The 13,297-nt window shown below is 49.4% G+C and overlaps 1 protein-coding gene across 1 annotated transcript in view; it reads right to left on the bottom strand.

The window, feature by feature from the left end:
• Window positions 1-5,768: 5,768 nt before the first annotated feature.
• LOC147123962 (uncharacterized) overlaps window positions 5,769-13,297 on the bottom strand; it is a 31,433-nt gene continuing 23,904 nt past the window's right edge. Inside the window, exon 8 of the mRNA XM_086002667.1 lies at window positions 5,769-5,830. Coding sequence (XP_085858793.1) covers window positions 5,769-5,830 — 62 coding nt within the window. The remainder of the gene's footprint in view (window positions 5,831-13,297) is intronic.

Here is a 13,297-nt window from a genome sequence, read left to right as displayed (position 1 = left end):
GGATTTCAAAAGGGAAAATCTTGCTTGACCAACCTTATTAAATTTTTTGAAGAGGTAACTGAGAAATAGGGAGGTCACTTATCACTTGGAGTCTAGGTGGGGTAGAGGACAAAGGGATCTCGGAGTACAAATACACAAATCACTAAATATTGCGTCACAGGTTAGCAAGGCCATAAAAAAGCAAACCAAACACTAGGGTTTATTTCTAGAGGGATAGAATTGAAAAGTAGGGACATTATGCTAAACCTATACCTTGATTAGACCACACTTAGAGTGCAGTTCTGGTCACCATATTATAAAAAGGATATAGAGGCACTGGAGAGGGTGCAGAGAAGGTTTACAAGGATGATACCAGAAATGCGAGGGTATACATATCAGGAAAGGATGAACAGGCTGGGTCCCTTTTCGCTTGAAAAAAGGCTGAGCGTGGCCTACTAGAGTTCTTTAAAATTATGAAAGGTTTTGATAGAGTGGATACAGAGAGAATGTTTCCACTTGTGGGGAAGAGCATAACTAGAGGCCATCAATATAAGATAGTCACCAAGAAATCCAATAGGGAATTCAGAAGAAACTTCTTTACCCAGAGAGTGGTGAGAATGTGGAACTCGCTACCACAGGGAGTGGTTGAAGCGAATAGTATAGATGCCTTTAAGGGGAAGCTAGATAAGCATATGAGGGAGAAGGGAATAGAGGGTTATGCTGATAGATTTAGATGAGGAAAGACGGGAGGAGGCTCGAGTGGAGCATAAACACCGGCATGGACTGGTTGGGCCGAATGGCCTGTTTCTGTGCCTTATATCCTATGTAATCTCTCTCTCCCACCCCCATCTCTCTCTCTCTCTCTCCCCAATCTTACTCTCTCCCCAATCTCTCTCTCTCCCCCAGTCTCTCTCTCTCTCTCCCCAGTCTCTCTCTCTCTCCCCCAGTCTCTCTCTCTCTCTCTCCCCCCCAGTCTCTCTCTCTCTCCCCCAGTCTCTCTCTCTCTCTCCCCCCCAGTCTCTCTCTCTCTCCCCCCAGTCTCTCTCTCTCTCCCCCCCCACTCTCTCTCTCTCTCCCCCCCAGTCTCTCTCTCTCTCTCTCCCCCAGTCTCTCTCTCTCTCTCCCGCAGTCTCTCTCTCTCCCGCAGTCTCTCTCTCTCTCTCCCCCACAGTCTTTCTCTCTCCCCCAGTCTCTCTCTCCCCCAGTCTCTCTCTCTCTCTCTCCCCCCCAGTCTCTCTCTTTCTCTCTCTCCCCCAGTCTCCCTCTCTCTCTCCCAGTCTCTCTCTCTCTCTTTCTCCCCGTCTCTCTCTTTCCACCACTCTCTCTCCCTACCACTCTCTCTCTCTCACAGTCTCTCTCTCTCTCCCAGTATTTCTCTCTCCCAGTCTCTCCCTCCCTCTCTCCCCCAGTCTCTCTCACTGTCTCCCCCAGTCTCTCTCTCTCTCTTTCCTGTCTCTCTCTCAGTCTCTCTCTCTCCCCCAGTCTTTCTCTCTCCCCAGTCTCTCTCGCTCTCTCTCCCCAGTCTCTCCCCCAGTCTCTCTCTCCCCCAGTCTCTCTCTCTCTCCCCAGTCTCTCTCTCTCTCTCCCCAGTCTCTCAATTCAATTCAATTCAATTCAATTCAATTCAATTCAAATGCTTTATTGGCATGAAAGTTTACAGGGAACCATATTGCCAAAGCTTACATAACAAAAAGTACAGTTTTCCAACATTCTGTAGGTGTCAAACAATTTTGACCTTCGTTGGGTACATACAGTATTAGTTTAAACAATATTAATTTAAAGTCGTTGAACATCGTTGGGTACATTCAGTATTAATTTTAAACAGTCCTCAGGTTGTGACATGTTGTTACATATTTGGCACCAAGGTATGGTCTGTCTCCTTCTCCCAGGACTAATCTTAATTTTGACAGGTCATCCAATTCTTTGAAACCTGGGGTTGTTTGGCTGAGCTTGTCGAATAATATGTTTCTTGTTGTGTTGAATTTTTCGCATTTTAGGAGGAAATGCATCTCTGTCTCAACCTCGCCGGCCAGACATTGATCACATATTCTATTCTCTCTAGGCTGCCAGGATTTCTTGTATCTTCCTTTTTCAATTGCCAGTTGGTGGTCGCTTAGTCTGTACCTGGTGAGGGTCTGTCTCTGTTTTGTGTCTCTGATGGTCGAGAGATAGTCTGCCAGTTTATATTCTCTTTTTAGGGCCCGGTAACATTCTAATCTGCTTTGGCTTTTGGTTACATTGTTCCAATGTTCCAGGTAGGTTTCTTTGCATTGTTTAATGATTTGGTTCACTCGGATTGGTGTTTGGACGGCAGTGTTGGTCTGGGACTGGTCAGGGTCCGGCTGAGTAGGAGTACTTAGTTTCAGTAGCAGCTGACACAGGGGACTCTTTTCTGGGTTTAGCTCTTGGGTCTGGAAGGCTTTAAAATGAAGGGTGTCTGGGGAGCTAGATTTGAGGTGATTTAGGAAGTTTAGTGCTCGTTTGTGGATGTTTATTATCAGTGGGTATCTGCCTAGTTCGGCTCTGCATGCATTTGTTTGTGTTTTCCTTTGGGTGCGAAGAATGCTTCGGCAAAATTCTGCATGTAGGGCTTCTATTGTGTGTTTTTCCCATTTAGTGTAGCTATGATGATTGAGCGGGCCCCATACTTCACTACCGTACAGCGCAATGGGCAGGATTATGCTGTCAAATATTTTGAGCCAGATTTTGATTGGGATTTGGATGTTGTACAATTTTCTTTTTATTGCATATAGGGCTCTTCGGGCTTTTTCTTTTAGTGCATTCACTGCTATGCTGAAGCTCCCTGATGCTGTAATGGTTAGACCAAGGTAAGTGTAGCTCATAGTGTGTCCTATGATGGTATCACTGAGAGTAAACTGGTATTTGTTTCTCTCTCTCTCTCCCCAGTCTCTCTCTCCCCAGTCTCTCTCTCTCCCCAGTCTCTCTCTCTCCCAGTCTCTCTCTCTCAGACTCTCTCTCTCTGTCTCCCAGTATTTCTCTCTCCCCAGTCTTTCTCTCTCTCTCCCCAGTCTCTCTCTCTCTCCCCCCGTCTCACCCCCAGTCTCTCTCCCACTCCCTCTCCCCCAGTCTCTCTCTCTCTCTCTCCATCTCTCTCCCCAGCCTCTCTCTCTCTCTCTCCCCAGCCTCGCTGTCTCCCAGTATTTCTCTCTCCCCAGTCTCTCTCTCTCTTCCCCAGTCTCTCTCTCTCTCCCAGTCTCTCTCCTGTCTCCCTCTCTCCCAGTCTCTCTCTCTCCCAGTCTCTCTCCCTCCCAGTCTCTCTCTCTCTCTCCCAGTCTCTCTCTCTCTCCCAGTCTCTCTCTCTCTCCCTAGCCTCTCTCTCTCCCCAGCCTCTCTGTCTCTCTCTCTCTCTCTCCCTCTCTCTCTCCCCAGTCTCTCTCTCCCCAGTCTCTCTCTCTCCCCAGTCTCTCTCTCTCCCCAGTCTCTCTCTCTCCCCAGTCTCTCTCTCTCGCTCTCCCAGTCTCTCTCTCTCCCAGTCTCTCTCCCTCCCAGTCTCTCTCTCTCTCTCCCAGTCTCTCTCTCTCTCCCAGTCTCTCCATCTCTCTCCCCAGCCTCTCTCTCTCTCCCTAGCCTCTCTCTCTCCCCAGCCTCTCTGTCTCTCTCTCTCCCTCTCTCTCTCCCCAGTCTCTCTCTCCCCAGTCTCTCTCTCTCCCCAGTCTCTCTCTCTCCCCAGTCTCTCTCTCTCGCTCTCCCAGTCTCTCTCTCTTTCTCCCCCAGTCTCTCTCTCTTTCTCCCCCAGTCTCTCTCTCTCCACCACTCTCTCTCCCTACCACTCTCTCTCCCCAGCCTCTCTCTCTCTCTCTCTCTCCCCAGCCTCTCTCTCCCCAGCCTCTCTCTCTCTCTCCCCAGTCTCTCTCTCCCCAGTCTCTCTCTCTCTCCCCCCAGTCTCTCACTTTCTCTCCCAGTGTCTCGCTCTCTCTCTGTCCCAGTCACTCTCTCTCTCTCGGTTTCTCTCTCTCTCCCCAGCCTCTCTCTCCCCAGCCTCTCTCTCTCTCTCTCTCTCCCCAGTCTCTCTCTCCCCAGTCTCTCTCTCTCTCCCCAGTCTCTCACTTTCTCTCCCAGTGTCTCGCTCTCTCTCTGTCCCAGTCATTCTCTCTCTCTCTCCGTCTCTCTCTCTCTCTCCGTCTCTCTCACTCCCCCTCTCTCTCTCTGTCCCAGTCTCTCTCTCTCGCAGTCTCTCTCTCCCAGTCTCTCTTTCCCCCTCTCTCTCCCTGTCTCTCAAATTCCCTCTCTCTCTCTGCCCCAGTCACTCTCTCTCTCCCTGTCTCTCTCACTCCCCCTCTCTCTCCCCCAGTCTCTCTCTCTCTCTCTCTCACTCCCCCCTCTCTCTGCCCCAGTCACTCTCTCTCTCCCCCTCTCTCCCCGTCTCACTCACTCGCTCCCCCTCTCTCCCCTAGTCTCTCTCTCTCTCTCTCTCTCTCCCAGTCTCTCTCTCTTTCCCTCCCCCCTCTCTCTCTGCCCCAGTCACTCTCTCTCTCCCTGTCTCTCTCACTCCCCCTCTCTCTCCCCCAGTCTCTCTCTCTCTCTCTCTCTCACTCCCCCCTCTCTCTGCCCCAGTCACTCTCTCTCTCCCCCTCTCTCTCCCCGTCTCACTCACTCGCCCCCCTCTCTCTCCCCTAGTCTCTCTCTCTCTCTCTCTCTCCCCCAGTCTCTCTCTCTTTCTCTCCCCCCTCTCTCTCTGCCCCAGTAACTCTCTCTCTCTCTCCCCGTCTCTCTCACTCCCCCTCTCTCTCTCTCCCAGCCTCTCTCTCTCACTCCACCCTCTCTCTCTCTGACTCCACCCTCTCTCTCTCTGCCCCGTCACTCTTTCTCCCTGTCTCTCTCAGTCCCCCTCTCTCTCTCTCTGCTCCAGCCATTCGCTCTCTCTCTCTCCCAGTCTCACTCTCTCTCTCCCCTTTCGATCCTCGATCTTCCCTCCACCGGCCACCAACAGATTCCCGGACCTCCGCACGAAAGCGAGCACAAATGCGAGCGTACAGCCGCGCACCTTAGAGGGAACAGTGCTTCTCAGGTCTCCCCTTGTCACACACAATATCCCAACCAAGAGGGCAGCTGGTGCCCTGCTCCTGCGTCTCTGCGCGGAGGTGCTGGAGAGCAACTTAAAGTGGCCCTCCCACTAACCTCCTTTCTCTGTGGTAGGTGTCAGCCATGGCTCCAGGGGTAGCGCTCTCACCCCCCCAGTCAATAAGGCCATGGCTTCAAGTCCCAGTGCCAAGAGACTTCAGCACACAACCTAGGCTGACACTCCCAGTGCAGTACTGAGGGAATGTTACACTGTCAGAGGTGCTGTTTTTCAGATGAAACACTAATCCGAGGCTTCATCTGGTGGATGCAAAGGATCCCATGGCACCATTCAAAGAAGAGCAGATGAGTCCTCCCAAATTTCCTGGCTAATATTTATCCCTCAACCAACATCACTAAAGCAGATGATCTGGTCCTTATCACATTGCTGTTTGTGGGAGCTTGCTGTGCGCTAATTGGCCGTTGCGTTTCCTACATTACAACAGTGACTCCACTTCAAAAAAAGTACTTCATCGGCTGTGAAGTGCTTTGGGACGTCCTGAGGTTGTGAAAGGTGCTGTAGAAACACAAGTCCTTTCTTTCTTTAGAAGAACCTGGCTTTTCCTCTTGTACCGAAGCTCCCATGGCGAGGTTGCCGAGATTGGGAACTCACGAACCTTCCATTCCGGGGGCACGTGGTGCTGTGTGTTGGAGTTCCAGTTCAATAGACACGCCTTAACTTTAACAACAGCCTTGTCACATGCAGAGAGTTAATATTCACTCACGTCCTGGAGCTGTTCGGTAGAATCGATGACAGTCGCGTAAATTACAGCTGAAAAAGAAACGGTTCTGATTTAGGATTTTTATGCGTTGGTTTTCTGAGATTCTGCAGCTTTGTTGCAGAACTATCGAGAGGAAAGCTTTCAGAATCTTATGGACAATTGAACAGGTGCAGTCGGATCTGCTTGGCTACGGCTCTTGGTTGTAACTGTAAGTGAGGACAGCTGACACCCAACCATTGTAAACGCATTGGGGGAGGGGGAGGGGAGGGAGAAGAAATTCATTGTAGCCCCTGTTTGGGATGCTAAAACTTTGGAAGCGGAAAAATGATCCCCAGGCGCTAATGATGAGAAGCTCCCGTGAAATTCAGTTGTAGCGCTTCAAGAGGGAAGTGGAGCGCTAAAGGGAGTGAGAGGGGCGGTGTGGGCGGAGCGCGGATCAACGTGCCGCGCAGCACCGATGGATTCCCTCCCTTGAAGGGAAGGGCCGATGCTCACAGCAGTTAAAGGGAAGGCCGGGTGACATGAATTGGTCATTCATGAAAGAAAGACTTATGAAATAATACTGAGCGGCCTGCGGGTGGCGCTGTCCAGGGAGAGTATAAATACTCAGGCACGGGCCCAGCTTGCGCAGGACATTCTTAACAGGAACTAGTGAAGGACACAACTAGACCTCCATGTTGTAAAACAGTTGATTAAAGCTTTGTTTAACGCTTAGACCAAGTGCCTAGTAGTTTTCTTACGTCAGCGGGGATGGGTCGGTGATGGTTCCCGCGATCCGCGAGGAGCAGCCCCAAGCACTCCGAGAGAGCGGAGGGCCGATCAATCGCGGCCAGGAATAATTTAAAGAAGCAGCCCAAAGAGGTGAGAACATTTTTTGGGGGGGGCCGACCCGACCACTGTGGTGTATGTAACCGTTCCACCTTTAAGAGAACTATTTTAAGAGTTGCACTACTTTATCTTGGCTGCTGTATACTGTAATACCGGTGGTGACCACACCGGTATATAAGTGCTGTGTAATGATTTATTGGGCAGTTCAGCCCGGACCTTCGACTAGTAAAGACCTGTTAAAAGTTACTCTTGTGGTCTGTGTAGTAATTCTCATTATAACACACAGACTTAACAGTGGCGACGAGTACGATCTTACCCTGCGGCAGAGATACATCCAAGGCAGTTTGACGGGCGTTGAGAGGAGGCATCCGCCCTCATCATCCAGCTGAGAAAAGACGCAGGTCTGAAGAGCAAAGGAAGAATTCTGACACAAAGTCTTCCATCAGCAACAGGCAGTGATCATCCCTTCGATCATGGTGGTGGGTAAGCCGATCAGCGACGAGCAGCAAGTCGGCCACGTTGGCTGTGAAGTAGGGGAGGGAAAAATGGAGGATATAAGGGCGGAGAACTCGACCACGGCCGGGGAAAAGAGCCGGACAGAAGTCGGGGCCAGAGGCGCTGAGACTGGGTCAGCGTAAGGCGCGGGAGAAAATTTTTAAAAAACCGCGGAGAACTCAGCCGCAGCCGGGGGAAAGGACCGGACTGCAAGAGGGGCTGGGAGGCACGATTTGAAAACCGCTGGGGAGGGCGAACGCAGCAATACGGCAATCACCATTACAGCCAGCGGGGGAGAAAGGCAAACGCGGGAAGCCGCCATTTTCGTAGGCGGGGGAAGAAGACAAGCGCGGGAAACCGCCATTTTGAAAAAAAAATAAAGAAAAATTTCTTTTTGTTTCTCAAGAAGATTGCGAGGATGCCTAAGCGTGGTAACATCAACGATTTCGATCCCGATGTTGAAGATTGGGCCACGTATGTAGAACGCATAGAGATATATTGTAAGGCAAATAAAATATCAGATGAAGATAAAGCACTAACCTTACTAAACTCAATGGGTGCGAAGACATACGGGCTATTGAAGCATCTTCTATCACCAGCTAAACCGGCGGATCAGGCTTTCGCTAAAATTGTTGCTGTCCTGGAAAATCATTTGAACCCCACACCGCTGATGTTAGCGGAACGATTTAAATTTTATGCGAGAACGCAACTGAAAGAGGAAAGCAACGCGGAGTATTTAATTGAACTGCGTAAGCTAGCGAAATACTGTCAGTTTGGGGAAAGTCTGACAGAGGCACTGAGAGACAAATTCGTGTGTGGATTGTCGAAAGAAGGAACACAAAAGCGGCTGCTTGAAGAGAATGATCTTACACTTGATAAGGCTGTCACTATTGCAGCATCGCACGAAGCCGCAGCGAGAGGCACTGTGGAAATGCAGCTGAAGGCAGCGGTACTCAGCGTAGATCAAATGGCTTTGGGTACAACGAAATGTTATCGTTGTGGAAAGACAACACACGATCAGAACCAATGCTGGTTTAAAAACCAGGAATGTAGAAAATGTGGCAAGCTTGGTCACATAGCTAAAGTATGCCGGTCAGGAAAGAAGACCAGCAACAAAAAGTCACCGCAGGAAAAGTGCAGAAAGGTACATAAGGTGGCTGAGAAGAGTTCGGATGAACAGAATTCGGATTCAGACTCCAACAGCAAGGAACTGGGTAGTCTGAGAATTCACAATGTGAGTAAGGAAGCTGACCTACAAACTATCTGGGTCACACTGCAGATAGCAGGAGTCCAAGTGAAGATGGAATTGGACACCGGATCGGCGTTGACGGTCATGAATAAGCAAGATTACAAAAGGTTATTCACACATATTCCCCTACGGGATACGGAGATAGTATTGCAGACATACACGGGGCAAAGAGTATACCCCATCGGAAAGATAAAAGTCAAGGTGATACACAAGGGCAAAGAACACCAAGGAATGGACTTATATGTACTACCTGAGGGAGGTCCACCACTTCTGGGACAGGAGTGGATCAGGAAAATAAATATGGACTGGCGCTCCCTAAAAGCAATGACGGTAGATTCCGGAAAAAAAAATGTCAAACCTGAACGATTGTCCAGAATATTGGATGAGGCTAAAGAGGTGTTCCAACAGGGACTGGGAACACTAAGAGGAATTATGGCAAAAATCAAGATTGCAGAACATGCAAATCCAAAATTTTTCAAAGCCAGACCGGTACCTTATGCGATACGACCTGCTGTGGAAGCTGAGCTGGAAGGGCTAGAACATTCAGGAGTACTGTCTAAGGTGGACTGGAGTGAGTGGGCCACGCCCATTGTTCCCGTCATGAAGCGTTCATCGAGTAACAAGCCAGGGGAACCGGGGAAGGTCCGCATCTGTGGAGACTTCAAGATCACAGTTAATCCGGTGCTTCACACGGTGCAATATCCGCTTCCGCGGATTAAGGATATCTTTGCTTCATTGTCTGGCGGGAAACACTTCACCAAGATAGACCTGGCGCAAGCGTACTTACAGATGGAAGTTGAGGAAGAGTCGCGCCAGTATCTCACAATCAACACGCACAGAGGCTTGTATCGATATAATAGACTGTTTTTTGGAGTGGCTTCGGCTCCTGCAATTTGGCAGAGGGCCATGGAGCAGGTATTACAGGGAATTCCAAGCACTCAATGTTACTTGGACGATATCCTGATTACAGGAGATGACGATGAGGAACACCTTGCAAATTTGAAACTGGTGCTCACCAGATTGAAGGAATATGGACTTCGAGTTAATCGCCAGAAATGTGAGTTCTTTCAGAAACGGATCTCATACTGTGGTCATGTCATTGACCAGGAGGGGCTGCACAAGTCACCTGACAAGATCGAAGCTGTTGTGAAGGCTCCCGCTCCGGAAAATGTATCCCAGTTGAGGTCGTTCCTAGGGTTGATTAACTATTACCATAAGTTTCTGCCAAATCTATCCACGGTGCTGCACCCGCTGAATGCTCTTTTGCAGAAAGAAGTACCATGGAAGTGGAGCGAGGACTGTAAGAAGGCCTTTCGCAAAAGCAAGGCATTGATCACCTCAGAGGAAGTGTTGGCTCACTTCAACCCAACGCTACCTATTTGTTTAGCTTGTGATGCTTCTCCTTATGGTATTGGAGCAGTACTCTCACACAAGTTGCCAAATGGCTTGGAAAGGCCAGTCGCATTTGCATCCCGATCATTGACCTCCGCTGAGCGCAACTATGCTCAGATAGATAGGGAGGCTCTCAGCCTGGTGTGGGGAGTAAAGAAGTTTAATCATTACCTGCAGGGCCAGAAGTTTACACTGCTGACAGACAACCAGCCGTTGGTATCCATATTCAACCCTAAAAAGGGCATTTCCATTATGACAGCGCAAAGGCTACAGAGGTGGTCCCTTTTCCTAGGGGCACACCAATATGACATAGAATACAAAGGATCAAAACAGCATGGGAATGCTGACGGTTTATCGCGCCTACCGTTGCCAACGGTAGAAGAGGCGCCTACAGTGGACCCAGTGGAGATGTTCCACTCAACCATAGTGGAATGTCTACCAGTAACAAATTCTACCATCGAAAAGGAAACGAGAAATGACCCGACTCTCTCACGAGTCTATGATTTAACGGTGAAGGGATGGCCAGCACATGGCGAACCACTGTTGCCAGCATTCTCGCAAAGAAGAGAGCAGCTGTCAGTGTGCCGAGGAACTTTGATGTGTGGATCCAGAGTGGTGATTCCACCCAAACTCCAGCATAAAGTGCTAAAGGAGCTTCACGAGGGGCATCTGGGTGGAGTGAAAATGAAGAACCTAGCCAGAGCGTTTGTGTGGTGGCCAGGTATCGATGGAGACATCGAAGAAATGACCAAGAGCTGTCTAGGATGCCAGAAGGTCCAAAACGCCCCACCACAAGCCCCTCTACATCCATGGGAGTGGCCCTCATCTCCATGGCAAAGGGTACATATCGACTTTGCTGGTCCATTTATGGACTCAATGTTCTTAATCGCGGTGGATGCACACTCCAAGTGGCCGGAGGTAATAAAGATGTCCTCCACCACCACGGAAAAAACCATCACAGTATTAAGGACCATATTTGTCAGGGATGGGCTGCCGGAACAGATCTGTTCTGATAATGGACCGCAATTTGCGTCCGAAGAATTCAGGAAGTTCTTAAAAAACAATGGGGTTAAGCACTACACGTCCGCCCCATACCATCCCGCCACCAATGGATTAGCTGAAAGGTTTGTCCAGACCTTCAAGAAGGCCATAAAGGCCATGGGTAATGAAGACATCAATCTGCAACATAAGGTAGATAACTTCTTGTTGGCGTACAGGAATGCAACACATGTGGTTACAAACCAAACTCCCGCCATGATGTTTTTCAATAGAAGTCTAAGATGCCGGCTGGATTTGATCAAGCCAAACATCAGAAGGGACGTAGAGAACCGGCAATTTCAAGGCATGAATGAAAGGCCAACTAGAACCTTCCAGATAGGTCAACAAGTTTTGGCCCGGGACTACCGTACCGAGAAATGGCAGCCTGGAACTATTTGCACACGACTAGGACCGCTGATGTATACCGTGGACATTGGTGAAAGCATAATAAGGCGCCATGTTGACCAGATCATAGAGTCATCCAAAAAGGGACAACCTACTCCACAACTCTATACGCCTAATGATGAAGCAGAGATACCCATAGTATCTACCTCCGACCCGGTGATACTGGAATCAGATGAACCCGACACTGGCATTCAAGCCGAATCGACCTTGCCAAAAGAACCTACTACACCACCGAAAACTACTACACCACCGAGGCGTTATCCGGACCGAGTCAGGAAGCCTCCAGAGAGACTGAATCTGTGAACTGTTTTTACATGAAGTTGTGTTTATATGTTATTATGTTATGTTAATGGGGAATATATACTGTTAAGCTAAAAAGGGAGGATTGTGGTGTATGTAACCGTTCCACCTTTAAGAGAACTATTTTAAGAGTTGCACTACTTTATCTTGGCTGCTGTATACTGTAATACCGGTGGTGACCACACCGGTATATAAGTGCTGTGTAATGATTTATTGGGCAGTTCCGCCTGGACCTTCGACTAGTAAAGACCTGTTAAAAGTTACTCTTGTGGTCTGTGTAGTAATTCTCATTATAACACACAGACTTAACAACCACCAATCCCTTTAATTAGCACCCACCCAAGCGGCCGGCCGAGTTCACAACGCCTCCTGCGGCTGCCGTTGTTGACGCCCGGCGAAGCTGCAGGGGGCAGAAGCTAATTTAGGATCCGGGGCGTTAACGGGGGCGATGCGCGCCGGATGACATCACGATCTCTGGGGCGCAAGAGGTCGAGGCGGTAAGTTTTACCGCTGGCGCTACATTATCGCCCCCCTGGAGGCGATATCAGGAGGCACAAAGGAGGCCAATTTCTCGCCCATTGTTCTTAAATTGATCCATTGCTGAAAGTAAGCTGGCGCTCAAATTAAAACGTGTGTTCAATAATTGTTCGATTCTCGGCCCCCTTAAGTTATTGCTGGACAAGGTCACTGGCGCTCTGTGGAAAGCTGGGACTGACAGAGCAAGGAGTTTGAACTCATTCAGGAGGAGCTGTTGAGCTGACTGGTCTCTCCCTTTGTACGGGTTCACTGCCGTGTATAAAACCCAGAAAACACCCTGGGACAATGTGGCGGAGTGTCATTTGCAGGCTTCAGTTGGGTGGGTAGCACACTTGCCCCGTGAGCAACTCCTCGATTGTAAAATTCTCATCCTTGCGTTCAAATCCCTCCATGGCCTCGCCCCTTCCTATTTCTGTAACCTCCATCAGCCCCACAACTCCGAGATATCAGCGCTCCTCCAATTCTGGCCTCTTGAGCATCCCCGATTTTAAATCGCTCCACCATTGGTGGCCGTGCCTTCAGCTGCCTGGGCCCTAAGCTCTGGAATTCCCTCCCTAAACCTCTCTGCCTCTCTTTCCTCCTTTAAGACACTCCTTAAAACCTACTTCATTGAACAAGCTTTTGGTCACCTAATATCACATTATGTGGCTCGGTGTCAAATTTTGTTTGATAACGCTCCTGTGAAGCGTCTTGGGATGTTTTACTACATTAAAGGTGCTATATAAATGCAAGTTGTTATTGTTGAGGGAGAAGATTGTAGGTTCAAGTCCTGCTCCATCACTTGAGCTCACAAGCCTAGGAATTCCAGCCTCACACCGGGCCAGTGGGAGTGCGGTGGATCAGAACTTTCAGCCTTCACTTTAGCCTCCCCATGACCACACCACAAATCCTGGAGCCGTGGATAACCCTACATTACAACAGTGACCACACTTCAAAAAGCACGGCATTGGCTGTCAAGTGCTTTGGGACATCCTGAGGACGTGAAAGGCGCTAGAGAAATGCAAGTCTTTCTTTCTATTGTAGGGATAGATTCCTGTCTCTGTAGCCGAGGCTTGCCCACCCTCCAGGATTGTCCGGGAGTCTCCAGGAATGAGAAGCTAATCTCCAGGACATCGCTGCAAGAAACTCAGGAGACCGATCACCGGGACAGTCAAAAACACTTCTTCAAAAAAAATAATTCTTTGGAAGCTTTAGTTATAACAGTATCGGAATATCGGGAACCATCGGTGCCAAGTCGCCTGTTCCTCCCGAGCTCGCTACACTCACCACACGT

This window comes from Somniosus microcephalus, chromosome 1 (genome assembly GCF_052327205.1).
Source record: "Somniosus microcephalus isolate GS21.2 chromosome 1, FLI_Smic_1.0, whole genome shotgun sequence".
Classification (NCBI taxonomy): Eukaryota; Metazoa; Chordata; class Chondrichthyes; order Squaliformes; family Somniosidae; genus Somniosus; species Somniosus microcephalus.
This window is presented reverse-complemented; position numbering and strand designations above follow the sequence as displayed.